We start from the raw sequence: 27,915 nt of genomic DNA, 5'->3' as shown, positions 1-27,915 counted from the left end.
CTGCCCTTGAGATATCACAAAGGTTAGGTCAGGAATATTTATCACTTTGGGGGAAGCACAAGACTGAGCAACGTGAATGCTGCGTGCCTTGGTGCGTATGTGCGCGTCTTTGTTAGCTTGTACACAAGTCATCTACACCACAACCATGCGTGATTGGTTGAAATTCTTTCATTTCTGAATGAATCAATTTTTATTAGGTGAGGTCCAATCAGGCAACAGGGGGGAAAAAAGGATTTTGAATAACCTTTCAGCTCAAATTGCCTTGACTTCAGGTGGACAAGGACTTCATTCCTGGCCTGATGTACATCCGCGACAACGAGGCGACGTCTGAGGAGTTTGAGGCCATGACTCTGCCCTTCACCGTGCCCAACGCCAGCGGTCAGGACATCCAGCTCAGCTCCAAGTACTCGCACATCACGTTGGACAATCGCGCCGAATACGTGCGACTCGCCATCAATTACAGGTCAGTGCAAGAATACGTCATGCTCAGTACCGCCACCTGCAGGAATGGAGTCACATGTCATCAAAGGAAACATCGGTTAATATTCACTCTGTGCTGCCGCTGTTGTTGTTGCTGTGCAGGCTGCACGAGTTTGACGAGCAGGTGTCAGCCGTGCGGGAGGGCATGGCCCGCGTCGTTCCCGTTCCTGTGCTGTCACTTTTCACCGGATACGAACTGGAAACCATGGTGACAGACGCTTTTTTTTTTTTTTTAATGGGGTCAATTTGGGGTTTGGTCGGCACACCAGTCAAGTTTGATAAGTCGCTCTATGACAAGAAATCTATGAAGCTTCAGGCCCTGAAGCTGCTTTCACCTAATAACTTGAAATTTGATAGACGCAATTAGATTCACAAAAATAAGTCTCAGAAAACCAATGCGCAGAAACGCACTCAGTTTACCATTTTTTTGAAGCGACAATTTAGGGTAATTTTGGCTTTTTCCTCGTGACTGTCTTGGCCACCAGGTTTTGTTCAATCCAATCACAACCAAATTTGAACCACATTTTCTAAACAGCTAAGCCGAACTAAAATGAATACTATTTGTATTTTGATCAGTCTGTGGCTGTAGCATGAAACAAGAAACTACTGTAATAACCCCTGAAGACAGTTTCCTTGAGCAGCATGAAACTTTGTGGGCGTGTCGATCATGAATAAACCCACAAAAAAGTCCCAAGAAGCCATTCCTGGAAAGTTGGAGGAAGTCAGCCATTTTAGTTTGTCATTTTGGCTTGAGTTGGGTCCCGAAGAATTTAACAAAAAAAAAAAAATCAGCCATGAAAAACGGCAGTTTTCATGGCAACATGAAATTTGATCAACTTATCTCTCAGGTTCTACAAAAAAAGTTTGAAGTAGCCACGCTCACACAAAAACGCACCATATCTGCCATTTTGTTTTAAAGCAACAATTTTCGGGTGATTTTGGCGATTTCTTGTTCTCCTTCGAAGAGTGAACAAAGCTACGTTCTCAACTTTTCTGACCTTTATATACGCGACTAAACATATTCTCTGCGTGCAGGTGTGCGGAAGCCCCGACATCCCGCTGCACCTGCTGAAGTCTGTGGCCACCTACAAGGGCGTGGAGCCCACGGCCCCGCTGGTGCAGTGGTTCTGGGAGGTGATGGAGTCCTTCTCCAACACGGAGCGCTCCCTCTTCTTGCGCTTCGTCTGGGGGCGCACACGGCTGCCGCGCACCATCGCAGATTTCCGCGGACGTGACTTTGTCGTACAGGTAAGAACATTTATGAAAATATTTTGTACATGTTTGGTGACATGTTGTGTACCACACCAAACATGGACTGGAGCAAGCATGTATTTTGACACTAAACTTAAAGATAAAGACGGCCTTTATTCGTCCAGAGAATGGCCCCGTGTTGCATTTCAAAGCAAAAAAATAAATAAATAAAATTCCCTGTTGACATACCAAAGTAAATTTTATTTATTCATCCTTTCAGGTGCTAGACAAATACAACCCTCCCGACCACTTCCTCCCCGAGTCGTACACGTGCTTCTTCCTCCTCAAGCTGCCGCGCTACTCGTGCAAGCAGGTGCTGCAGGAGAAGCTCAAGTACGCCATCCACTTCTGCAAGTCTATCGACACGGACGACTACGCCCGAATCGCCCTATCGGGCGAGCCGGCCGCTGACGACAGCAGCAACGACTCGGACAACGAGGACGCCGACTCCTTCGCCTCGGACTCCACCCAGGACTACCTCACTGGACACTGACCTCCTGCAGGTTTAGTGCGAAGGCGAGTCCAGGTGGAATTTTATTTGAATTTTTTATTTTTTATTTTTAATGCACGCATTCCTGCGGGTTAGACGCACTCATCTGTGTGTCCGTGTGCGTGTGTGTGCGTGCAACCAGCTGTGAAGCATTAAGAGCTTAGACGACGAGCCATCCCACGATTATATTTTGTTTATATTGTAATGACGTCTCTGTAAATAGAAGTGGATGAACATTAGCTGCCCCCCCCTTTTTTTTTTTGTCTCTGCAAATGAATAATCGTTTTGAAAATATAGTTGTTTCTCAGACGTCGGTCTATTGAAGTGTCTGTTATCACCGTATCTCCCCAGTGAATGTGTGTACATAAATAAATATACAGAATAAAATATGACTGTGCCATGTAGTTAACGCAAAACTGTCATTCTTGCGTATGTGCGTGTGTGTTCGCGATTGAGCATTTTGTCATCCTCCTAAAAGTCCATTTTCAGTTTTTTTTTCCAGAATATGCAAAAGAAATACTGATTATATTACATGTTAGTAATTTAATTTTCGCAGAGGTGTCCAGCATCTTGCGACGTTGAAGGCAAAAAACTTTATTTTTGTCCAAAAATATGACTTTTTCTTTTTAGTGGCCTTGTGTGCTGCAAAGTTTGTTAAAATGTGTAGCACTTAAAAGCAATCTCCCGCAATTTCCTCTGCAGAAGTGACCTTATGATGATTTGTCTTAAGAGCCCGTGTGCATGGATGACCACTCCTTCACATCCTTTGCGTTGCCATGTTATGTGACTGGAAGAAGCCTCCTCGCCCTTCCACTCCCAGTGCGCGCGCGGACGTACTCCACAAGAAAAAAAACGAGCCATGTTTCTGAGTAGTTCAAAGGCATGAGGGGAAGGCTCGGCTTAAAAATCAATTGCATTCTTTGTGGACTTAGTGTGGCCTTTTTTTTTCCCAGGAAGAATGAGCAAAAGTACATTACGCTGCTGAGAGTCAGGTGCTCTCATACAGTCGGGCTGCAGGCGAGAGAGTGAAGGCCGAGTTCAATCCACTCAAATGTAGTAGGTTACGGCGTGACATTTTTATTTTGTAAACATCGAAGACATTTTTCAGCCTTCACTGAAATTCATTTTTTCCCCCTCCTATACATCAAAAAACATTTTGAGCTTTCATGCAAGTAGTTAGTCAAAGCTGGCTGCTCACCTTTCTGTCTTCTCTCTCTATATGAAGCGTGGGCAAACTGTGGCCCGGGGGCCACATGCGGCCCGTTAAACGTTTTAATCTGGCCCGCCGAACTTGAAAAAAATGGAATGAATAAACCTTGGTAATGTTTTATTTTCGAAATACTGTGGTTTTTCTAAGACATATTTATTGTTGTGATGCTTTTATTCACTTTCATTTCAAATTAAATGTTTTGGGGTTTTTTCTCAGATGAGGTAAGGTTACCAAAACACTCCATCCAGCCGCTCCTGGTCCGGCCCCTCAGTCAAATTTTAGAACCCATTGTGGCCCGCCAATCAAAAAGTTTGCCCACCCCTGCTCTAGATGATTAAAAAGGTTTCAGTGACATGTTCAGTGGATATAAAAAGTCTGCACACCCTTGAGCTGCAAAAAATAAAGAAATATTTTCAAAAGTTTTTTCTGCCAAAAATTCCCAATCCAACATCTTAACTTTATTTGGGACGTTGACGCTCCATCAAATTTTCATCACCTCCCAGTGGCTGCTGGGATGTGGAGTTTTCACAGGCAGCCTGGAGCCAACACATGATGCTCCTGTGCGGAGTAAAAACATTTTATTTTAGATAGTTGCGTCGTTTAAGATGACAGAAAATGATATCAAACTTGGAGCCCTGTGGCCCTTTTTTTTGTGGCTGACTAGAACAAATCAAGCTTGTTTCTTCCTTAAAAGCATGATTTTTGTCATTCTGATTTGGGCAGAAAATCGGTATAGAAATCAGTTTGTACAGATAATCCAAGAATTTTGTTTCCAACAAATCCATCAGCATTAAATTGAAAAATAGTATTTTTATTTGGTTGTCACTATTTACTAGGACTTCTTATTTGAAAAGGAACAGGTCGCGATCCAAAGCATACCACATCATAAGTCCCATGTCATCCTTGTTGTTCAGCTGTCGTCCAGTCATTTGGAGTCTGTTTGGTGGTGGTCGTGATCCCCCCCCCCCCTCATGTGTCCTCTCATGCATCCTCATGTTTGACCATGTAGAGCAGGTGACTGCACTGAGTCAAAGCAGCACATTGTTGAGTCTCGCTTCTGACAATCAACCAACCAATGAATGGGCTCAACTCTTCGTGACGTTTCTCTTTTTCTAAGTAGTACACAGAAAATAAAAAGAAAAACGCTGCATCACATAGTCCGCGTGAGAGGCGCTTCTCAAAAGACATCCCAAACCTGAAAACTACCAGACAGACATTTTTTTGGGCGGGTTTTGCTTCGTAAGGGACGTATGTTATTGAAAGTGTCGGCTGATTTAAAGTGACCTGAATGGATGTGGATCTGATCCCGTAGCCTTTGACCCCGAGATGTAATTAGGCTTGAACCTGCCAAAACCCCGAACATCACACGCAAACACACACTTTCCTCAAAAGGCTTGTCTGTGATCTCTTTGACCTTTCGCTGCCTTTAAATGTGTGAAGTTCACTCAGATGCTTTACGGCCTCCTTGAACTGTTGTAATATCTAAATAATAAATTTCAATAGAACGCCCAAATTCTGAACTCAAGTATACTCACTATATTATTAGACATTGCAAAATTACCGTATTTCCCGCTATTTTTTTCTCCTCGATTTTGAACCATGCGGCTAATACAACGGTGCAGCATTTCTGTGCATTTTTCTTTCACCAGTGGGGGCGCTCTATAGTTCAGAAAATATGCAAAATAAATCTTGATTTTTTTTTCTCTTGGGTCTGTTCTGTTTTAATTAGCAAAGTTGTTACCGTGTTAAAAGTCACTGTTTTAACAATCTGTTTATGTACCTTCATGTGCATTCACAGTACAAAATCGTTCGTACATGAAGTAAACAACATTATTTTTTCCAACATAGAAAACTGCGGCAAAATCTGGTAGTATTATTTTAACAATGTCCTGTATTTAATAATATATGCCAATATTTAATAATCGTTTTTTTACGATTATGCCAATTTATAATCATTGAGTGTAGTAATTGTAATTGAATTTCGATTAATTGCACAGCCCTATTGTATTATTTTATTTATCAACAAAGCAATATACAGTTTATTATCGTGTTAACAAAAAAAAACAAGTAAGAAACATGAACATACCCAAATTAAAAATATAAGTCAATATAAGTAAACACACAATACTCATCAACACAACAACTTCTTTCAGTTGTGCACAAATTAGGAGAGAAAAAGTTCCAAAGTCGAAAATAAGACCACCAGTAAAATAAGGAGTGGTGCAAAAATGCACTCATGTTGTGAGGATTACGTGTAAAAGCGTCTGCAGGGGGTGGGGAATGGCCAAAGTCTTGCTGTTAAGCCGCTATTAGAAGATTGGGCCTCCTCCTCCTCCTCCTCCTTTTCCTCTTTCTCCTGCTGGCCGAGCTCTCGTACAACGGGCCGCCGAGGAACATCTGCCTCCTACCCTGGGAGAGGAGACGAGACGCCAACACCTCCAGCCTCCCTCCCTTCCATCTTCCATCTCCTCCATCTTCTTCTTCAGTGGCCAGCCGGCAGGAGGTCGCGAACCGGAGCCGCCATCCTCGTCATCATCTTGAAGAACTTTTGCACATGTAGGTAGACGCTCATCTCCTCTCCTCAAATGGAGCTCATGTTAAAATTTAAAGCGGATCTGGTTTTAAAGCTGCAGTAAAACAGAACAAATATTTCATCTTAACGACAGGGTGGTCATATTTTGGCAAATGCATGTGGTGAACTTTCAATTAGCAAAATAATTCAATAATAAGATGATAGCATGCTGTTTTTTTAACAACAGCATGATTTTTGCACATTTTTTTCATTCCAATATTTCGCTTGATAACATCCAACTACACCGTGACAAAAACCACAAAGCATATGCTTGAATGTTTGTTCTGCAACTAGTAACGATGTTTCAGATGTCATTGAAGAAGTTCAAAATACTTGTCGAGGTGTTACTAAAAATATCAGAAGTTTTCTTAAAGGTGACGGGGGGTCGTCAGGCAGAGATTTTTTTCCCGTCTATTTGGTTGCTAGTTAGCAGGCTAATTCATGTTTTGTTTTTTTTTAATTAATTTTTAAATGTCTCTCCTGTCAGTGCTTTTCATCCTAGTTTCGAGAGTCTGATTGCATTCTCAATGGGGAATAGATGGGAGGTGCCAATATGATTCTAGAGGTTGGACAATTCCAATGCTGGTATACTCACTTGTATGATCGTAAAAATCGTAACTAGAGCTCCAAGCAGCTATGAAGCGCCCTCACATCTCACGAAGAAAAGACGCTGCGATCTGTGCGTGATCGCAGCGTTGTCAATTTCCCTTTGACACTGTGGTGACTCTCATTAAATACAAAATGAGCTGCAGGTGCTTACATATCTGCGGACCTCATGTACAGAATCCTTCCCAAAGTCCTGGTCTTGTCTCAATATCAACTTGGCAAATTTAATCTCAACTAAGTCAGAACACCTGAAAGTCTTGATCTCGACGAGAGTGAAAACAAAAAATGACATTTCAAAATATTTTCATTTGAGTATTTTGCTCACTTTAGAAAAAGTCATCATAAGTCAAGGTGGGAAAAAAATTACATTTATAGTTATATGTATTGGCGTTAAAATCGGTCAAATTTGACCCGCCCAATATGGAAGGTTTATATTGTGTGTGATTCAACGAAGCGAAGAGTGTAAAATTGTTAAAAAAGCAGTTTGTCTTGCTCGTGCAGCCGGCGGGCAGGAGGCGGCCACAAAAGAGCTCATTCATGAGGCCTATCACATGAATTGGACAAGGCTGTTATGCGGTTTGTGAAAACGTCAGAAGCAAAACTGCCGGCTATTCTCACGCCACCAGCGCGCGAGTCAAGTGAAAGCTCCGTGCGTAGAGACTCGGCTTTGCGGGTGGCCACGGGTTGGACTCTGACATCTTTCAATTGACGGATTGTCACGACCAGCAAAGCCTTCAATGCTGGCCTCAACGCTGCCGAAAGCGCAGACAACCGAAATTCTAATATTTGAAAGTAGCATAGCGTTAGCATTTTGGGTGGCATTGCTGGATTTTGCATTCATCAGGTTTTATTTGGGATTCTGGAAACATCTAACATTGGGGTGTCAAATTTTTGCAGATGGGCCACATCATATTTATGGTTTCCCTCTAAGGGCCAAATTCGTGAAGCGTTCCTCATTTTTGGCTGCCAGGATGGCCGAGGGCTGCCAGGATGGCCGAGTGGTCTAAGGCGCCGCGTTCAGGACCCAGTCTCCCCAGGAGGCCTGGGTTCGAATCTCGAATTTCCCCATTGTGGGACTAATAAAGGGCAAAATTATTAATTATTATTATTATTATTTATGTCAGTGACGTGAGAACCCGTATAAATGTACGATCATCTTAAATTATTACGTATACACAACAAATTGATGGAAACCCAGTTTTGAAATCAGAACCCAGCAAGTACAAGTAATTCTTTGTTCATCAATTTTTAAATAAATAAATTTTTAAGGGGGGGATGATTGGTAACAAATAAATGACATTATCTCATATTTCACTGTTGTTAAAAGTGAAAAAAAAAAGTGCTAGAAACAGGAAATTGATGCACACAATTTGCCGTTTGCAGGCCACATAAAATGAGGTCGCGGGCCAGATCTGGCCTTGAGTTTGATACCTGTGATTTTACATATAATCCGACATTTTGAAACCAAAAAACAGCAAAGGCGTGTTAATTTGCCAGTTTAGCTAACTAATAGCTGGTCAGACATGAACTTAGATGGGCGAGGGGTTCTAGAAACACCCCTGGCCTGACAATGAACGAATACATTTAGTTTGCCGGAGCAATCAACTGCAGCAACTCTCTGAAAGTCTCGTTCTTCGGAGGCGTATGATCACACGGCACGTGAGCTCTGGTCGACGTCCATGTGAGCAATAATCCCGACGGATTCCTGAGCACATGTCTGATGGAGCCGACCCGGTCCACTGACCCCCTGCCGCCGTGGCCTCGCTCAGCTGATGTATTGGATTTACGGTTGCCCTTCGCATTTGCTGGTCATGTGATGGCGAAAAATGGCGGCTATCCCGCTACTCAGCCGCCTTTGCTCCGTTTGGATTTTATGGCAAGTCATTAAACAACAATAACAAAAACATATTTTTTCACATTATAAAGTGAAGATGTCCTCTTTAAACCGAAATGCTGACCTTCCTGTCGGTTTTTCAGAATGGATTCCAAGACTTTTTTGTGGGTCTACGCCAGGAAAAATTCACATTGCTGATTTAAACTGGCTTCTGTGGCTGAATTTTCAAAACTGTGAAGTTATTAGTTTACGGTTGAATTCATCAGCAGGTTGCAACAGGGATTCAAAGAGTCAGGGGAAAAAAAGGACGGTAATTGACGCCTGCTGAAAAAAAATGTAACTGCCGAATGCGGCCACACGATGGCGACAAAGCCTCCTTTCCGCCCCATTAAACAAGACTGTGGCCTAAAAATAAAACTCCTCCACTCATTTCAACATAAATGTTTGGCACCAAAGCAACATTTTTATGCGAGAATTGACTTTAGCCTGCGATGAGAAAAATATTCTTCATTGGTCCCTCCCAAAAAAATCTTCTATTTTGTGAGTGGAGGTTCACTGTGGCATACGTGCTTGACCATCTCCTCTGATGTTCCCCTCCTGCAGTGTCATCATGTACCTGGAAAACACAAGCAACCTGGACCTGGAAATATCCCAGGCCTCGGCACCGGTCCACCAGACCGCGGGGAATTTCGACGAACTGCGTCTGTTGCAGGGCATCTCGGAGAGGCGCGAGGCGCAGAAACTTCAGCAACAGTCGGCTGGTCTGCCAACGGGACAGTGTGTCATCCACGCAGAGTCGTTCCTGCCTGTTCGACAAGAAGACGGGTGAGGACTGGCTGGAAAGGACGACCTTCAGATTTTGTTTTGGGAGACTTTTGGGTGACTTCGGGAATAGCGAGGGTTAAAATGTCAATGTTTTTTGAGGCTTTGGAGACGTTCGTTTGGAATTTTGCTTGAAGCAAAATTTAAGCAAACCACTTAAAAACCGCTGCGACCGACTGGAGACCAGTGGTAATCTTTTGATGTTTGCTAAACTGTGCAAGTTTTGCATAACTTTAGAGTCCTTTGTTTCCCAAATCTTTTGTCAAATTTCAATGTGTCATCAAAAACACAAACTAAAATCCGTTGATGCTTGCTGAACTGAGCTCTCGCAAGATACACGTCAGTCATTTTTGGTTTGAGGCGTGTCTTCTTGACATTTTCGTCCAATTTTGAAATGCTCCCCAAAAGCCGTCTTGACCCAAATTGACACGCCCGATGGGATTTGTTTTTCGTAATTTTTCCATATGACGAACCGCAGCAGCAGGTTGATTTAAAAAAAGAAGGAAAAAAAAAAGCCAACTTAATGATGGAGTCGTGTGTCTCGGGGCAAGGGCGCATCTGGCAGCCTGCTCGCACAGATGTGACACCTGCTCAGTCCCGGTCAGAGTTCGCGAAAAAGCCTTTTCGCTCCTTGAGAAAATGTAACACTGGATATTTTTAACTGAACACAAAACAACCAAAACTCACCCATTAGTGCGCCTTGGGAAGTTAAAAAAAAAAAGGCACATTCCAACGCCTTGACAAATTCACCCAAATGTCCCCCAAATGGGCGACTGACAGTTTTTTTTTTTTTTGCTTATGCCGTCTGTTATTTTTTTTTCCAGGCACAATTTTAACATGGTTAATATTCTCAGCACCAAGACAAATTCAGGCAGCATCTCCGAAAGGTCGCCTCTGCTGAGGTTCTCGCAAGATGACAGGTGAGCATGTTGCAACACCTTAGATGATTGCAAAAAAAAAAAAAAAGAAACAAATCTAAGGTTGGCTTTTATTGCTCATGTTCCAGCATGGCCTACATGACCGTGCATAATCCCAGTTTCTACGGCGGAGACGAGCCTTGGGACAGCAGCGCCATGGACCTGGAGAGGAGATACCGACTGGGCAGCGAGGTGACCAGTCTGTCTCTTCTGCGCTCCAACTCGTCGGACAAAAGCGACCCTCGAGAGCACCTCAACCTCAGCTTCAAGATTGCCAGAAGTGTCAAGTGAGGACCAGGATGTATAAGAGTGTATATACAATATATATACTTGTATGTATATATATTAGAGATGGAAATATCGATATATATCTTGATGTAGTTGGTGGAACAATTTGGTGCACTTGAGGTTTTTAAATCATAAGTGATTTTCTGATTCTAATAAATTTTTGCCATGCCCTAGAAAATAAATAAATTAATTAATTAATTAATTAATTAAAAATAATAATAATTAAATATATATATAATATAATATATATGATATATATATACAATTCTTTTTGCAGATGCTGCTACCGCGTCTCCAAAGTAGCCACCATCTTCACGATTGTTGTTCTGTGCAGTGTAAGTGTGTCATAATCGGTTAACTGAGACTGAGCAGAAGCTAGCTCAGAATCACGGCTGCTGCAGCAATTTATGTAGAATTTTTATTTGATCACTTTTAAACCGAGAACTTGTTTTTGCAGCTGTTCTTCAGCATGTATCCCGATCGGGACAACCCTTGGAGGATGTTGGCGGTCTCGTCCACCGACAGCTTCTGTATCCGCTAAAAATTCCAAAGAAACAATAGAAGGCCACGTTTCTCAATCCGGCCGGTTTCCTCCTTGACATCCATGGCAGCGATGAACCTGACCGATTTCCGGGACAACGCTCTCCTCAAGCTACAGGTGGGCGGCCCCTTCAGCGGCGGCGTGGTGGACCTTGACAACCAGGAGTACGTCCTCGTCCAGGTGGAGCAGACCGACCCGCCAGGCCAGAGGAGGAGGAGAGCGCAGCAGGTGACTCACACTTGCTAACCAAAACAGCAGCACCAGCAACGTCAAAGATTTGGGAATAGATTTGAGACAGATTTCTTTCAAGACTTGGCTTAATCTTTTTTTTTTTTTCCCAGGTGATTTACAACTGGACCATCCCTCTGCACAGCGAGCGAAGCGACCAGATGGTGCTCACCAAAACATTTGAGATGCTCAGCAGGTACGCCACACACAGAAGTAGCGAAGTACAATTACTTTCTTATTGTACTTTAGTCAAATTTTCTGGCATTTGTACTACTATACAATTTTTTTCTGCCGACTTTTTACCTTTACTCTCTTCATTTGAAAACAGCGACCCCATCGCGATCACAGTGCAAGCCTTCATGATGGACGCTGAGGTGGTACCGCTCTCCATCACCCACCAGTCGCTCTACGTCGGCGTGGAAACGCAGGTGGCCATCGCCGGCATCATCCTGACGGGCGTCTACATTCTCATCATCTTCGAGGTACGGCCGTCCTGGGAGGAAAAAGACCCTTTCGACTGAAGACTTGACGGCTTTACAGATGCCTTGTGCGCTGTGGTCGATGAGTTTGTTATCTGCAGACGGGGTCTCGAGCACAAATTAGTAGTTGCAGTTGTAGGAATAAAATAGATAGTTGTGCTTCTTATAGTAGTAGCTAGTTGTAATAGTTGAGGAGGAGTAGTACAAGTTAATGTGATGGGTGAAATGAATGGGAGTAAAAGCAGTCAAATCAGTAGTTCTCACAGGAAAAGTAGTAGAGGTGATGAGATGAATTGGAATAGTATTTATAAAAGTAAAAGGAATTCTTCAAGTAGACAAATAATGAGTTGTAATGTCACAGTAGTAGTGAGTTGTTCTTGTAGGAAAATTAATTCCCTAATAGGAGTTGGAATAGTATTGCAATGACTTTTTAAAGCAGTATTTGTAGTAAAGGTGCTTGTTGGAGATAGAAAATAATTTTCTTCTCTCCAGTGTTCTGACGTGTTGAGTCGCTAACGTTGTTTTTGTTTGTCTTTTGCAGATCGTCCATCGCACTCTGGCGGCCATGTTGGGATCTTTGGCCGCCTTGTCCGCTTTGGCCATCATTGGGGATGTAAGTTCTTCACATGTTCAACAAATTCAGCGTTTCACTAACTTCCTATTAGGCAGCCCACATTTTGCAGACGTTCCACCAAAAAAAAAAAAAAAAAAAGTTCTTCACGTTTGCCATTCTTAAGTCAAACTCACGACCTCTTGGAAAATATTGAGTACTTTCCCAAATGTTCAAATTTCAATCTCAAATTAAGATTTTTCCACATTTACCGTTACACTTCCACATTTCTTGACTGATTCTTGCACCGAATTTGCACTTAACGGTTGCTGTTTGTTTTCAGCGCCCCAGTTTGGTCCAGGTGGTGGAGTGGATCGATTACGAGACTCTGGCTCTGCTCTTTGGCATGGTGAGACCCCGGGACGCGGTCCGTCCGTCTGCACTTCCAACACCGATCATTCCATTTTAAAAGCCAGTCTCCATGGTTACGAGCATGTCCCGCTCGGTTTTTGTGTGAAGATGAAACAAACGCACTAATGCTAAAAATTGCACTCATGACAGGATGATTACTTGGAGGCAATAAATAATAACAGCTCACATAATACTGTTACAAGAATGATGCCCTACAAAAAAACCACCAAAAAAAAAACAAATGACCCAAATTCAACAGGTCTCCAAACACTCAAAATATATACTGTATATGAAAAAAAAGTGGGCAGTGACAACAATTAAAAATAAAATGGGAAAAGAATAATGTTCATTTAAAAAATAAACATTCTGTCTTACTATGAGGAAATCAATCGTTCAACTTTTGTTGTTCAATTAATATCTTTTAGCAATGGAGACACTAGATTAGGAGATAGAATTAAATTTAAAAAAGTAATTTAAATCAGTGGAGTTTTGTGATCAATATGTTCGATTAAATTAAACAATGAAATTTTTATTTTAGCTAGATAAAATAAAATTGGTCTAAAAATAATACCCAAGAAAGTAAAAATAAAATAAAATGGTGATAACTAATTAAGAGTTAACTTTACGTGAATAAACGAGCTGCGTTGTTAACTTTCACGGAAAGAAAAATAAAATTAGCTGAAAAGAAAACAAAAATTAAATGACTTTTTTAAAAAAAATGTAAATAAAATAAAGTAAAAGCAACAACAACAACTACAACTAAACATAATTAGATGCTGTCTGATCTAAAAAAAGAACATGTAGAAAATAGTGAAGTGAAATTAAATTCAATCAAATTGTAATAACTTGATAATAACATGTGTGCATGACGGCATGGCTCAGTGATTGAGTGGGCGTCTCCCAACCCAGAGGTTTTGAGTTTGATTCCCGGCCCGAAGTGTCCTTGAGCAAAATACTGAACCTGCAGTTGCTCGTGATGCTGCGTGAATACGAAACAGTCTGAAGCACATTGAGTGTCTTCAAAGACCGTTCGCCAACAATAACGTTTTGTTATAAATATCGCGATGAATAAAATGTGATTAAAAATGTAATCAAATTTAATGAGATGGAAAAAAAAAAAAGGAAAATCAAATAAATGACAATGAATTGCTGCATGTCTGACCAAGATAAGATAAGTAATTGTTAAGCCCCAACTTATTGTGAGGAACTCAATATCCGGACCGGAGTTGTGTGAAATTGCCAAACGTTGTCGCCTTTCTTCCAGATGGTGCTGGTGGCCATTTTCTCCGAGACGGGTTTCTTCGACTACTGCGCTGTCAAGGTGCGTTTTGGTGCCCACTTGCACTTGAGTCGAAAAGCGATGCGGCCAGATTGATGTCGACCTCTCGGCTATTCTTCACACACTTGACATTTGAACGGCCGCGCATGGATGACATTTGCTGTGTTTAGCGGCCCGGAAGTAGGTCACCGCTGACGATGAGATGAAATGGCCTCCGTTTTTTTTTTTTTCCTTTCCCACTCCTGCCCTTCTGGGGAATGTCCTCCGATGAGCAGGTTAACAGGTGAAAGGTCACCGTGACCTCCTCACACTTTGGCCCGAGATCATAAATTTCACACGGGGATGGAAGAGTTGCCACGTTTGAAGCTCTTTGTCAGCCTAGCTTGATTTTCACGAGTGTAAATTGAATTTGCCGCCCTTCATTATCGTCTCCCCCCTCGTCTTGGAGGTCAAGATACGTGCGCAAACTCCAGGAACTCTTCCAGGTAATCCCGAATATGCGGAATGTGTCCTCCGGGCCAAGGCGGAGATGATAATCAAGGCTGATGAATGTTAACGCGCTGAGTGGGAAAGACGAGCCTCTCACGTCGGTTTAGCACTCAGCACAGATTTGGTTTGTGTGCTGCACTAAGATTGAACTTTTCTCACCTTGGCAGAAAAAAAGCTCAACATGTCACAATAAATATGAAGAAAATCTTACATACTGTACAGTATACAGCATAACTTTCATGTTGAAAAATATACTGAAATGTAAAAAATCTGTGAAATTCTATCATGAAATACATATGAAGGATAAAAAAATACAAATATTATAGTACGATTATGAGGAAATAAGTTAAGATATGTTATCATATTTGAGAAAAATATTTTACGATATTTGAAAGTATTTTTTGTGAAATGTGAAAAAAAAATAATTTACACATGAGAAAAAGCTTAGAATGTATAAAGCAGATATGAGAAAATAGTTGATATATGAATTCTAAATGCAGAATTTTCAATAGAACACAATTCCTGGAGATTTTCTTAAAAAAAAAAAAAAAAAATCGAGTACACATTAGAGGAGGAAAATCTTTTACTCAATCTGTAACGTAAAAAAAGTTCTTACAATTACAAGATACTGAACTCTAAATTTTGCATTTTTGTTCCGCTCTTTATGCTAGACAATTAAATATTAAATACGTATAATATTAAATAGATTTTTTATTTTGCAAAATACGTGGCTTAGCTCGAAAATGTTTTTAACGTCCCCTGGAAATTTCCGCTTAACGTTCTCGAAATGTACCGATAAATTTCCTCCCCATTTGCAACCCTTCGGACGCCGACTTGCGCTTTAATTTTGGATTTGCGTCATCCTCGTGGATCTCAGCATCACAGCTGACATGTCCGCTTGCTGACGGTTGCTGACTCCTCATTCCTTGCTTCCTTCCCGGCAGGCCTACCGCCTTTCCAAAGGCCGAGTGTGGCCCATGATCATCATCCTGTGCCTCATCGCCGCCATCCTCTCGGCCTTCCTGGACAACGTGACCACCATGATGCTCTTCACCCCCGTCACCATCAGGTGCCGCCATTTTGGAGTTTTTCGGCGCATTGAATTTTGATGTGATGCTCCGCCCACTTTTGATGACTTGGGAACAAAACAAAAAAATTACACTCAGCCATCTATCTTGGATTTGGGCTGATTTGGACAAATTCCTTAGCGGTGGTCAGTCTTGCCACAGTTACCCTCAAAAAGTCACTGAGTTACTTTACTGATTACTTGATTTTAAAAGTAACAGTTTGCAAGTTACTTTAATAAATACATTCAACAGCGACCAACAACGCATCTTAGCAAAAAAGATTTTGCCACTTCATTGGAAGACATCTAAAAATAAAATGTGTTTTTATAAAAATAGAATAGACAACTTATTTGACCTACGAAATGAGAAACGGCTCATTTGAAACCCAAATGGCACCGTTTCAGTTCAGTCTCGAGAACTCTCAAAACTGCCGTACCGGACAAGCTATCGCATTTCCGACGAGTATTCTTCATATTTCCTTGGTGTGCGCCTTTCGTTGCAGGTTGTGTGAGGTGCTCAACCTGGACCCCCGACACGTCCTGATCGCCGAAGTCATCTTCACCAATATCGGCGGCGCGGCCACAGCTGTGGGCGACCCGCCGAACGTCATCATTGTGTCCAATCAGGACCTGCGCAGACAAGTAGGTGCTCACCCACGCTGGCTTTCTGTGTCCTCGCCGTTCACGCTGACGGCGCGTCGTGTCACTTAGATGCAGGTGTGAAAACACTTAAAAATAGACTCTGGTTGAAGGAGATACTGGTTCAGTAAAAAAGTAACAAAAGTGGAAAAAGAAAGTCAGGGTCATCCTTCATGTAGGTTGAAAAAAGTAACAAGCCTATTTGTAAAAAAAAAACAAACTAAAAGACAAAGTACAGATACCTGAAAAATCAACTTAAGCACAGTCACAAAGTATTTTGACACTCGGACGCGGTCTAAACGACAACACACACTCCAAAGCTCGGCCGCCGTGTCTATCTCTGGATTGCGCCCGAAAATATCCCCCGTGACACGCAAGCAAACAAACAGCCGAGCAAACCATACATGCACACACAAGCTGTCCTTATCAGAGTCCAGCCACGACCCAACCGGCATCCCCCCCCCTCCTCGCCGTACCCCGGCGCCAAGACAAACCATTTGCTGGAATCAACAGAGCGGATACGGCCGGCGTGCCCGCTAAAGGCCAAAATGTCAAGCGCACGTGTCAGCGGGAAGCTGCTTGGTGAACGAGGAGGGGATGCGAGGCCTGGTGATGCTCCGCGGAGATGATAACAAACGGCGGTCCAGTGCTAGCCAACGTTTGCTGATATGCTACGTGAATGTGTTTAGTAAAAATGAACATTTTCACAATTTAGTGGCCCCCTTCTGACCACTGCGCATTTTTCAAATTTAGCGCTTTGCGTAATGTCGTTTTCCTCCATTCAAATTTTATTCCGGTTAAATGGCTGCAAAAAAAAAAACATAAAGTCCAATTTGCAGCTGCATGGCTCGTTCTTCCGGGAGCAACCAGTTAAATTTTCTGTAATTCCAACTTCCAGCGAAAATGACTTTTGCTTCCACGTTGTCTCTACGAGCAAATTGCGTTTGCTTTATTTTCCTAAAAAATAAAAAATTATGTAAGGACATAATTACATAACATACATTTTATAAGTGCAAAAGAAAATATATATTTTTTAAGGTTGATGGAGATTCCGATATTTTGTTGAATAATATTTGGATCACCAATTAATCAGCCGGTTAATTAAAAACACATTTGATGAGTAAAATAACTTATTTTTGGTTGGTCCTGAGCATATATTTAACATTTCTTCATAACAAAATGTCAAAATGTAACCCTGGAATTTCACTCTCGCAGGGCATGGACTTTGCCAACTTCACCGGCTACATGTTCCTGGGAATATGTCTGGTCCTGTTCACTTCCTTCCCCTTCCTGCGCATGCTTTACTGGAACAAGAAGCTCTACAACAAAGAGTCCATCGAAATAGTGGGTGAGGGATCGTGAGTGACTGTGAACTCCTGTCCAGTCGCGGTTCTTTTTAAAAAAGGCAACAAGATGGCGCGGAAGTCCCGCTTAAAAGGAAAGTAATCATTGGTATCAAGGAAGTACAGTAGTACGTTTTGCATTTCTGCGTTTGATTATTTGTTGAAAGTACATCGGCGACTGAGTAGTACGTATTTGTACAGATTGAATCCTGATTATTTTCAATTCAATTCCTCTGTCGGCCATTAGATGGCAGCACACTCTTTTTATTTGCACTGGCTAAATTGGAAGGAAGAAGAGAGCAAACGGGCAGTATTGTTTGTCAAATCCTCTTTCATCCTGCTTTTTACACCGACAAAAAGTCACAGCTGTAGGTTCATTTTATACTAAATATATTTGGGCTGGATTATTCATGTCTATTCTGAGATGATAAATTAATATTTGTTAATTTGGAAAAATAAATTATTATTGTAAAGACATCGAGGCATTGCTATACTGTTATGTTTTTTTCCCCATCACCTTTTCTCTCTCTCACTGGTTTTAAATTTGTTTGAATTGATTGAAAAGTGTCGCGAATATGGACTTAAAAAAAATTTGTGGAGGGAGTTTTAAATAGGGTATTTCTAACACTTTCACTTAATTGTGGTGTTGGTCGGGAACGTAAATTTCACGATGAAGGGCGAATTACTGTGGTGGGGTGCCATGAACGATGTCGTGAAATTTAAGATAACAACTGCAATTTCCCAGGAGACTGGTCCAGTATCGTCCCGGTCGGATAAGTCTTTGAGCTTGTGGTCCATTGACAAACTTTGTGTACGTCACACAAACGTTGACACTCAATAAGATGTGGTTCCAAGGTGAGGAAGCTCATTGTTAAAACGAAAGCACATGAAGGTGGATCGTTTAGCGCCACGCTGTCGAGGCGATTGAAGGAAGCTGCCGCCGCCGATCGCCGTGGCGACGGTCGCTCGCTCCCTGTGGCGTCGCTGCCCGCTGCCATCTGCTAATTGTTCGCATTTGCTGACCAGAATAGCTCCCGTTAACCCTTGTTGTTCATTTCACATCCACAGATTGTTTGTTCTGGGTCTGGTCTTCAAAGATGCGATCACCTCCTCTCATGCTAGTATTTTTTTCTTTTTTCCTCCGTCTGCCCCAGAGCTCAAACACGAGATTCTGGTGTGGAGGCAGACGGCGCAGCGCATCAATCCCGCCAGTCGAGAGGAGACGGCCGTCAAATGCCTCCTGATGCAGAAAGTCCTCAACCTGGAAAGTTTGCTGCGCAAGATGATGCAAACATTCCAGAGGTAAAACAAACCAGAATGGCTCCTTGAGACTTCTTCATGCATGCTATTAAAGTTTTTCATGATCAGTAAAGCAACTTTCAACGGCTAATTTTCCGCAAACTTTCCAATAGTTTCTAGTGAGTAAAAATATTTGCAACAGTGAATAACGTAATTCCATTGAAAACATTCTTCTGACAACGCATTTGAACGTGACATGAAATGTGTTTCACAGAGAAATTTCCCAAGAGGACAAGAACTGGGAGCAGAATATTCAAGAGCTGCAAAAGAAGGTTTTTTTTTTTTTTTTTTAATCTAATCTTACGTCTGAATGCTTGACCTCATGAAATGTTATATTTGCAATGAAGTGTCTGCAAAATTGCGCCATTTTGTCCACCGCAGCACCGAATCACCGACAAGGTGCTCCTAGTGAAGTGCGTGTCGGTGCTGGCCGTGGTGATCTTCATGTTCTTCGTCAACTCCTTCGTTCCCAGCATACACCTGGATCTTGGTGAGTTGTGCTCGTTAAGACACACGGCGAAAGTCAAATAATCACCAGTCTGCAATTGATCATTGATTGAAGCTAAAATTGCGTACAAAAGACGTAACAGCACCACAAGCCAATATAAAAAAAGTTTTACATTTCATTTTACAGTCAAGCGTTGTTTAGCGCAGTGGACGCGTTCCAAACTCACCCACGGTACCAACCACTCCATCGAGTGAGTTAATAAATAAGTGAGTGAGTTCTTTGGGTGTGTTAGTTTATTACTGAGTAATTAAGTTATGTCCTTACCGAGTTAATTGTTAGTAAGTTAGTTATTTAGTGAGTGCATAAGTTAGTATGTGTGTGAATTTTTTCTGGTGTTAGTTAATAACTGAATGAGTTGTTTGCTGATAGAATTAGTTTGTGAGTGGCAGGCATTTTAGATTTAGTTTTAGTTTTAGTCATTTGGACGAAAATGCTTATTAGTTTTCGTCACATTTAGTCATTCCTATTCATGATAGTTTTAGTTTAGTTTTAGTCGACGAAAACTCCAAAAGGTTTTAGTCTCGTGTTGTGTGTTGTCCCGTGGGTGGGCGTGGCCAAACGAGGATAGGTTGCGCCGGTGAAATGCAATTTTTTGAAAGACAGATTGCGTGTGTGTGCGTGTATTCTTCTGTTTCCACTCATCCTTGTGATCTTTCTCGGAAGTCTCCACAAAATTACAATGGATTTATTTCTAATTTGTTCTCTCCCGCCCAGGTTGGATCGCCATCCTGGGCGCGTTGTGGCTTCTGGTCCTGGCTGACATTCAGGACTTTGAGATGATCTTGCACCGCGTGGAGTGGGCCACTCTGCTCTTCTTCGCTGCGCTCTTCGTCTTGATGGAGGTGCTTCTTTTGAAAAACATAAATAAATAAAAGTCCGAAATATGATTTAAGCCACTGAGAGCTTGCGTGGACTAAATCCTCATTTTATTCCTATTCAATTTTTTTTTTTTTTAAAGAGCAATCACAGTAATTCAATGATACAAATGAATCATATCATTATGGCGATTGCTCTTTTTGCCAGTTATTCATGATAAATGCACAATAAAAATATATGCATAAAACACAAATATAATCGATGGATGAATTTTTTTCCTGTCGCAGGCGCTGGCCCAGCTGCAGCTCATCGACTACATCGGAGAGCAGACGGCCCTGCTCATCAAAGTAAGTCCCTTTTTTTTTTTTTGCAGTGGGGGCAAGTAAGTACAAATATTTTGTTCGTGAACTTGAGTACATTTCGGGTATTTGTACTGGACTTTTATATTGTTTTTGCTGCCAAATCTAATCCTTGCGCCATGTTAGCAATGTCAATGCCGCCCACACAAAAATATTTGTAATTGCCTATAGGTGCCACAAGGTGGCGGCATTGTATTTTATTTTTTTTGATTAGACTCCTCCCCTCAGTTCAACAAACAGGACTTGCAGATGGCGCCAAAGCACTCTTTTTGGATTTAACATGACTTTCAAAAACAACAAATAACAGGGGATGATTTCCAGATGAAATGAGTGAATATGCAAATTTACGAATGTCCAGATGCAAATGCGCACGGGTTCACACTGCTAATTAATAATTGACACTAAAAGTGCGTGAGCAAGCATATGAGAACGTTTACAAGCTCGGCATCTCTGTCATGACAACACACGTGACGCCATATCAGCTTTCACATATTTGCTCCGATACATTCCCTGTGAATTCCATGACTGCGTTTCCACCTGGCCTCGATTAGAATGTCATTGTCTTGGCTGCCGTTGCGAGCGGGCATGAGATTGTCGCCATAATCAAGGCGTCAGCTGCTATAGAGCGGCGAGCCCCCGGAGCGCAGATAATCGCTGGTGACAGGCAGCACAGAGCACTTTCCGTCTGACTTCCTGTGAAACCAAAAACAAAAAAAAACACATCTGCATGCGAGCGTGCGACAGGTGCACGGCCGAAATCTCATTTGTGTTGCTTAGCGGCTTGATGGAGCAAAACTGAGCATGAGTCGTCTTTGTGAGGTGGTGGTGGGAAGGTACAAATTACACATATTTTGCTGTTGTACTTGAGTTGCTTCTTCAGGTTTGTGTATTTTATCTTAGTATTTTTTTCCTGACAGTAAAATTATTTGACTGCCTCCATTTGAAAACTAATGTCTACACATTTTTTTTTTTTTTTCCAAAATTGACTTTTTTTTTTACCTCAGATGACGAGGTGATGAAAAAAAACGTAAATAGAAGTGATAATGTTCTTGTTGTCATGAATTCCAGGCCGTGCCGGAGGACCAGCGCATGGCCATCGCCATCATCTTGGTGATGTGGGTGTCCGCCTTGGCGTCTTCTCTCATCGACAACATTCCCTTCACCGCCACCATGGTGAGCAATGCTCTAGCTAGCAAGTAGCCATGAAGCGGCTCATCGTGTTGCTTAGCGTGTAGAATGTTCTGTGACATGCTACACGACATGCTTTGTATGATATCTCCTTTCCGTCCAGATTCCAGTCCTCATCAACTTGAGTCAGGATGCCGACGTGAACCTGCCAGTGAAGCCTCTCATCTTTGCCTTAGCCATGGGAGCTTGTCTCGGCGGTGAGTCCCACTCACTTGAAAGTCAAACATCCAACCAAGTTTTTACACAATCCTGGTAACTAACCATCAAAGTTACAAATGGTGACCAAAACATAAACTCTTTCTCTCAAAGTCAGTTTTGTGTATCTACCCAGCTACAGAACTTACCTGCCTGCCTACCAACCTACCGACTTATCTCCCATTCAACTAACTAACCAATCAAGAGGCAGCCAAAACTTATATCTGTGGTTATTTTGTATGTACTCACACTAACTAACTAGCTAACTAACACAGACCTAAATTTGCCAATTTTTAATGTAACCTGACATCTAACTAACTAACTAACCAACTAACTAACTAACTAACTAACTAACAGACCTAAATTTGCCCATTTTAATTTAATTTGGCAACTAACTAACTACGACCAAAACATTGCTGGATATTTTTTATGCAACCTGACAACTAACCAACTAACTAACCAACTAACTAACTAACTAACTAACTAACTAACTAACTAACTAACAAACAGGCCTAAAATTGCCCATTTATAATGTAACTTGGCAACTAACTAACTAACTAACTAACTACCAGACCTAAATTTGCCCATTTTAATTTAATTTGGCAACTAACTAACTACGACCAAAACATTGCTGGATATTTTTTATGCAACCTGACAACTAACTAACTAACCAACTAACTAACTAACTAACTAACTAACTAACTAACTAACTAACTAACTAACTAACTAACTAACAAACAGGCCTAAAATTGCCCATTTATAATGTAACTTGGCAACTAACTAACTAACTAACTACCAGACCTAAATTTGCCCATTTTAATTTAATTTGGCAACTAACTAACTAACTACGACCAAAACATTTCTGGATATTTTTATGCAACCTGACAACTAACTAACTAACTAACGGAAACCAAAATTTGCCCTTTTTTATGTAACCTGGCAACCAACCAACTTACTAACTAACTCCTTCATACAAAGCCGCTTGAGCGTTTATGATATCCATCTTAAGTTTCATGCTCAGGTAGGCTCTTTGGCCTCCATATTCGTACTACTTTGCTTTACTTATATACTTGTCCAAGTGAGGCACAATTGTGCACATTGACGACATTCGCATGCGGTGTTTGTCATGAGTGACATGATGAGATTCTTTTAGATAAAATCTGGTGCCTCAGTGCTAGTAGATCGAGTAGCTAGTATACTCGGTGGTTGCAATACAATCCTGACACGTGTGTGTGTGTGTGTGTGTGTGCGTTTGAAGGAAATGGCACATTGATCGGCGCGTCGGCCAACGTGGTATGCGCTGGCATCGCAGAGCAACACGGCTATGGTTTCTCCTTCATGGAATTCTTCAGGTACGCTTCTTCTTCTGCAAATGCAGTGCCACTCGTCAATGAGTGTGACAAATCCGGTCTGGCGGCCATCTTACAACGCCCGAAGGTCTGCTAGCATGTTAATGCCCCGCATATGTCTCCAAATTGGCGCGCATGCCAACGACGGTGCATCGAGTGTGAACTGGGATGTAGAAAATGGAAGTAAGAATATTTCGCAAAGTGGCCTTTGTGAAGGCGTCTCCTTCCCCTTTAAAAAAGGCCTCAAACGAGATTCTTTTCAATAATTTTTGCTCACTCGTGTGCTTGCCTGCCTTTTGTAAACAGGCATAGGACGATTTTCAAAACTTCAGACTCTGATAATCGGTAAAATAAAGTCTCAAATCAGCCTCTTTGTGGCCTACAAAATGGATTACTTGAATGTAAACGTGCAGAAGTAGGTTAGCTCCAAATGAGTTAGCTCCTCAACCAAGTCCTCCAACTTGACTAAAATCAAAGCCAAAGAGCACGTTGCCATGGCAACCAGGTCATAATTCCATCTCCAGACGCAGCAAGCCATCACACTTGAGCAAAGGAAACAAAAGTACTCACACGCTCCACTTATGTACAAGTTCAAATGTTGTTCTTAGTAAAAGAAGAAAATTCCGCACTGATTTCAACCCGTTTTCCTTTACATTATCTTCCCAAACATTTTTCAAAGGTCTTAGAGCCACGAGTGGCGCAATAAAACGATGCACGCAAATGTATCGTACTTTCGCAGCTGTCGAAGTCGGTTAATAATCCGTAAAAATGTCGGACGATGGAGGGCCAAACCAATACGGGACCATTATTTGGACACGCAAGACGACACGCTTTCATTTTCAGGCTACAAAACGCTGTTGTTTGGTCTTTTTTTTTTTTTTTTGGGGACTTCCTGGATGCAAGCATGGCCCCCGGTCACAGCAGGTCGCCTTTTCCTGCTTCACAGCTGCTCACAGGTAGAGTGCTGATTGCTAGAGCGACGCCCTCGAAAGCTGAGCTCTGACTAGTGCGGCGTTGACTTCACGCCTCACTTGATCCTTGCGGGATCCTCGCTGCCTTTTTTTTTTTTTTTTTTTTGATGGAGTGTGACTAAAGATGACAAGTGGCCACCAGTGCCTTCCTAATTTTTCCATTCTCCTTCAAAAATGTTTTTTTACTTCTACTGATGGTTATTAAGCACTTATTTAGCCATGGGTCCATCATTGAATGAACGTCACGGAAATAACTTGCTAAAAATAGTGATTAAAAATGTAATCTCTGTGTCTTCTTAATCCTATTAACTACATTAATAATTTAAAAAAATTATCTAATATTATTACTAATATCAATTATGATAGTCGTGCATGCCAAATGTCATGTTTTTAAATTAAATCAATTTCAGCGGCTGAGTTGTTAGTTTTCCATTTTATGATAAGTCAAATTTTGTTGCACTGCAATGGCAACAAAATCAAATTTTTTGTCATTTAGCAACTGTTGACTGGCCAAAGGCTGCCCATCATCCAAGCTGCTTCTTCTCACCACAGTGACTAAAAATTATGTTTGAGCACTTGGTGGTGGAATTAAAATGCCCAGATGTTTTTTATTTATTTATTTATTTTTAATGGTCAATATGGACAGGAATCAAAACACGTTCTTTTTGAAAATCGTTTGCCAGTAGTTTGATTCTTAGGAATCATTTTTTTTGCTTGTCTGACAATTCCAATGACATTAAATTCCCGCACCAAAAAAATTGTGTTTTGGTTCTGAACTTTGCTAACTTGACATCAAGGCAAGAAATAGAGTAGCATGATATAACGATATATATCTTAGTGCGATGTAAAAACCTCTGCCCTATTTGTTATTTTAATGTATGGAGCATTATATTAGCTCTGTTGCTACATTAATTTAGCATCCAAGATGGGAACTTCAGAGCAGTCGCCTTTTTTTATGATGTCATCGTTGTGCCTCACTCGCCAGGCATGAGCAATCAACCCTCGCTTAATCCAACTGTTACACAAGTTTGCATTTCGAGCTCAACAATTGTTGAAATAGGGAAAAAAAAAGTCCACCTGATCTCATGCTTTGCCATATTTGTGGAATCTGACAAATAAACAACGTGACAAGTGCATGAACAGTGACTGAGAATGAGAAGACCTTTGGAAGACGACCTTAAAACAGCTGCTTCGAAATGTCAGACATGCTGTGTCTTGGGCCCTAATATAAAAATCAACTGGCCACAATGTGCAAGTGGGCTTTCTGGTGTGGCTCCAACTGATCCGTGCTGGCTGACGACCCGAAGGCAAAGTCTCCCGGGTCCCGCGTGGCGCCATGTGTCCATGGAGGACATGGGCGGCGGCCAAACGGCCAACCATCTGCAGTCACTCGAGCACACGAGGACGCGCCAAAGTAAACGTGGCGGCCAAGTGAGCGGGCATCGACAAGTTCATGCTGAAGATGTCTGTCTGCCGGCTCGGAAGTCAGTCGGAAAACTCTACAGTACCGATCCACCCTCTTGAAAAAGAAGAGAAAAAAAATCAGTTTCTGCTTCTCACATTCAGAGGAACCTGTCCAAATGGATTTGATGGGTGATGTGTTCAAAGACACCTCCAAAAATAGGATATTTTAGTTCAATTTAGGACACAATGCTAGGCGGCTACATGTTAGCGTTGCTATCATCACATACAATCCTCTTAAAAAGTTCATATTATATTATAAGAAATCATCTTACAATATTATACAGTATTAGGACTTTTGGTGACATTTCCGGAGGAACCTAAAATTCATTTTGATCTTTTTTAAAAAATTTTTACTCAATGTATGTAGTGTAGCATCCGTGTTGGATGCGTGCCTTCATGGGATGTGGCCAAGCAAGTGACATCAGGAGCTGCGGTTGGGTTGGCCATTTAGCGTGTGTGTCACTTCACTCTAAAGCTTGCTTATAATTATTTTTTAAATTTATTTTGGCTCGCAACATAAAGCAAAAAAAAAAAATAACCGTAACTGCAAAAACTTTAATTGGGCCAATTGTAAGTCAAGATAGCACTGTACTTGTATTACACTACAAACAAAATGTCATTCGTACCAAAAGTAATTGAACTGCATCTCACGGTGAGTGTTCCTAATGCTGTGGCCTTTTATTTCCATTTTTTATTTTTTTTTATCTACAGGTTAGGCTTCCCCATGATGATCATGACGTGCATGATTGGCATGTGCTACCTGCTGGCCACACATATCGGACTCGGATGGAACATGTGAACCAGGACTTGAATTTATGCAGAACCAGACCACAATCAGGGAACCAACGCTTAAATGGTCCAATTCTAACGGCAACCAAACACGACAAGAAGAACAAATGTCCCGAGTGGAAGGAATCGAGCCAAAGCAGTGTTCGGCACAATTGTACATTTTTCCCCTGTCCTATTAATTAACTTAACAATGAATGGTTATTGTTCAGTGTTGTAAAAATACGCCCTCAGTTAATAAGGTGAATATTCCTTAAATATTCTGAATATTATTTATGTTTAAAGGAACCATAACACCCATTTAAAGGGATTTTATAATCGTTCATGTGTAATATTTTGGGCACATATCCGTAAACTATTGTTCTGTTGGCAGAGATCAGTGAGCGGTCATTGAGTGCGGATGATTCTAACTTTAATTCTGACGATGCTCCCCCCCCCACCACCACCACCACCACCTAAAAATCAAAGAAATAAAGTTGATGATGTTACATTTTTAAAAATCTTTTTTGGTCTTTAAATGTGTGGTCTTTTTTTCTTTTTGAATATTATTATTTCTATATTTTTTTTTCTTATTTTTGGGGGAGCCAAGCTCCATTTTTACAAGAAAAATGTTGGATTTTAAAAAATATTTACAAACAGATTTCATATAGTATCATTTTTTAAAATTAATTAATAATGGGCCTCACTTATACGCTGATTTTCGCAGGCTGGGACAGTCAATATTCCTCATGTTATGAATAGTCCACAGTATAATTTTTAAAAACAAAAGTAAAATAAAATAAATTAAAAAATAAATAAATATATATATATATATATTCGATGGTGGAAATAAATATAAATATATGTAAATAAAAAACAATACAATAATATAAATAGTAAAGAATTAATTAAATAATACATAAAGTAACAGAATGTCACAAATTCAAATTAACAAATAAAATCCATTCATACTTGTTCTTTCATGGTCACTTGATGTGGATTTCTATATTGTTTTTGCATTGAGATGATATTCCCTCCAAAAATAAGACATTTGTACGTACAGTATGGTCCAATCAAAGACGACGTGACTTAATTTGATTTCTTATCTTTGAGCGTTGTCGCTCGCTTTTAATACACGACCAACTGCTTTCAAAACGCATCGCTTTCTTGCATCACTGCAGGAATATAATCATACTTGACTCCGGTCAACGTTTATAATGTCAGCTTCAAGAAGCCTCTTCAGCTTTCTTTGTTGCTGTTGCCTAGAAACGGCCATGCCAAAGTCCGGCACTAATGTGCATTCATTAAACGGCATTATTCTGCATCCGGCGCCTCCACAACATAATGGACCGCACTGAACGCGCGTTTCGAGCTTGTAATTTCGTCACAATGCACAATGACAACAACTCACTACACTTATAAAAGAATTTATTATCCCCACAATGCCGCTGAAAGTTCATCAAGTTCTGAAAATGAAGAAAGCGAAAACAAAAAGTGGAGTGACAG

General features: G+C 41.2%; 2 protein-coding genes and 1 long non-coding RNA gene across 6 annotated transcripts in view; 2 read left to right on the top strand and 1 right to left on the bottom strand.

Annotated features, from left to right (window-relative positions):
• Positions 1-2,625, top strand: part of herc2 (HECT and RLD domain containing E3 ubiquitin protein ligase 2) — a 40,799-nt gene extending 38,174 nt beyond the window's left edge. For all 4 annotated transcript variants that reach the window (XM_088313088.1, XM_088313090.1, XM_088313089.1 and 1 more), the window contains exons 88-91: positions 273-463; positions 583-688; positions 1,516-1,728; positions 1,952-2,625. In XM_088313088.1, coding sequence (XP_088169214.1) covers positions 273-463; positions 583-688; positions 1,516-1,728; positions 1,952-2,224 — 783 coding nt within the window. In that variant the 3' untranslated portion in view covers positions 2,225-2,625. The remainder of the gene's footprint in view (positions 1-272; positions 464-582; positions 689-1,515; positions 1,729-1,951) is intronic.
• A 3,165-nt stretch (positions 2,626-5,790) lies between these two features.
• oca2 (oculocutaneous albinism II) lies at positions 5,791-26,873 on the top strand. The gene is made up of 24 exons (XM_088313043.1): positions 5,791-5,987; positions 9,047-9,268; positions 10,090-10,185; positions 10,272-10,469; positions 10,748-10,805; positions 10,928-11,000; positions 11,082-11,239; positions 11,353-11,435; positions 11,568-11,721; positions 12,260-12,331; positions 12,612-12,677; positions 13,944-14,000; positions 15,392-15,516; positions 16,017-16,155; positions 17,368-17,500; positions 18,650-18,797; positions 19,009-19,066; positions 19,176-19,284; positions 20,017-20,144; positions 20,406-20,465; positions 21,546-21,650; positions 21,769-21,862; positions 23,119-23,212; positions 26,356-26,873. The coding sequence occupies exons 2-24, from the start codon at positions 9,054-9,056 to the stop codon at positions 26,441-26,443; spliced, it is 2,511 nt and encodes an 836-aa protein (XP_088169169.1). The 5' UTR covers positions 5,791-5,987; positions 9,047-9,053; the 3' UTR covers positions 26,444-26,873.
• LOC148324590 (uncharacterized) lies at positions 15,135-16,501 on the bottom strand. The gene is made up of 3 exons (XR_015846304.1): positions 16,168-16,501; positions 15,951-16,099; positions 15,135-15,582 (listed from the first exon to the last, which is right to left on the bottom strand). It is a non-coding gene; the product is annotated as an uncharacterized LOC148324590 (long non-coding RNA).
• Positions 26,874-27,915: the final 1,042 nt, after the last annotated feature.

The sequence above is a fragment of the Idiotropiscis lumnitzeri genome, chromosome 13 (genome assembly GCF_059441095.1).
Source record: "Idiotropiscis lumnitzeri isolate Australia: NSW breed Sydney's pygmy pipehorse chromosome 13, RoL_Ilum_1.0, whole genome shotgun sequence".
Taxonomy (NCBI): Eukaryota; Metazoa; Chordata; class Actinopteri; order Syngnathiformes; family Syngnathidae; genus Idiotropiscis; species Idiotropiscis lumnitzeri.
This window is presented reverse-complemented; position numbering and strand designations above follow the sequence as displayed.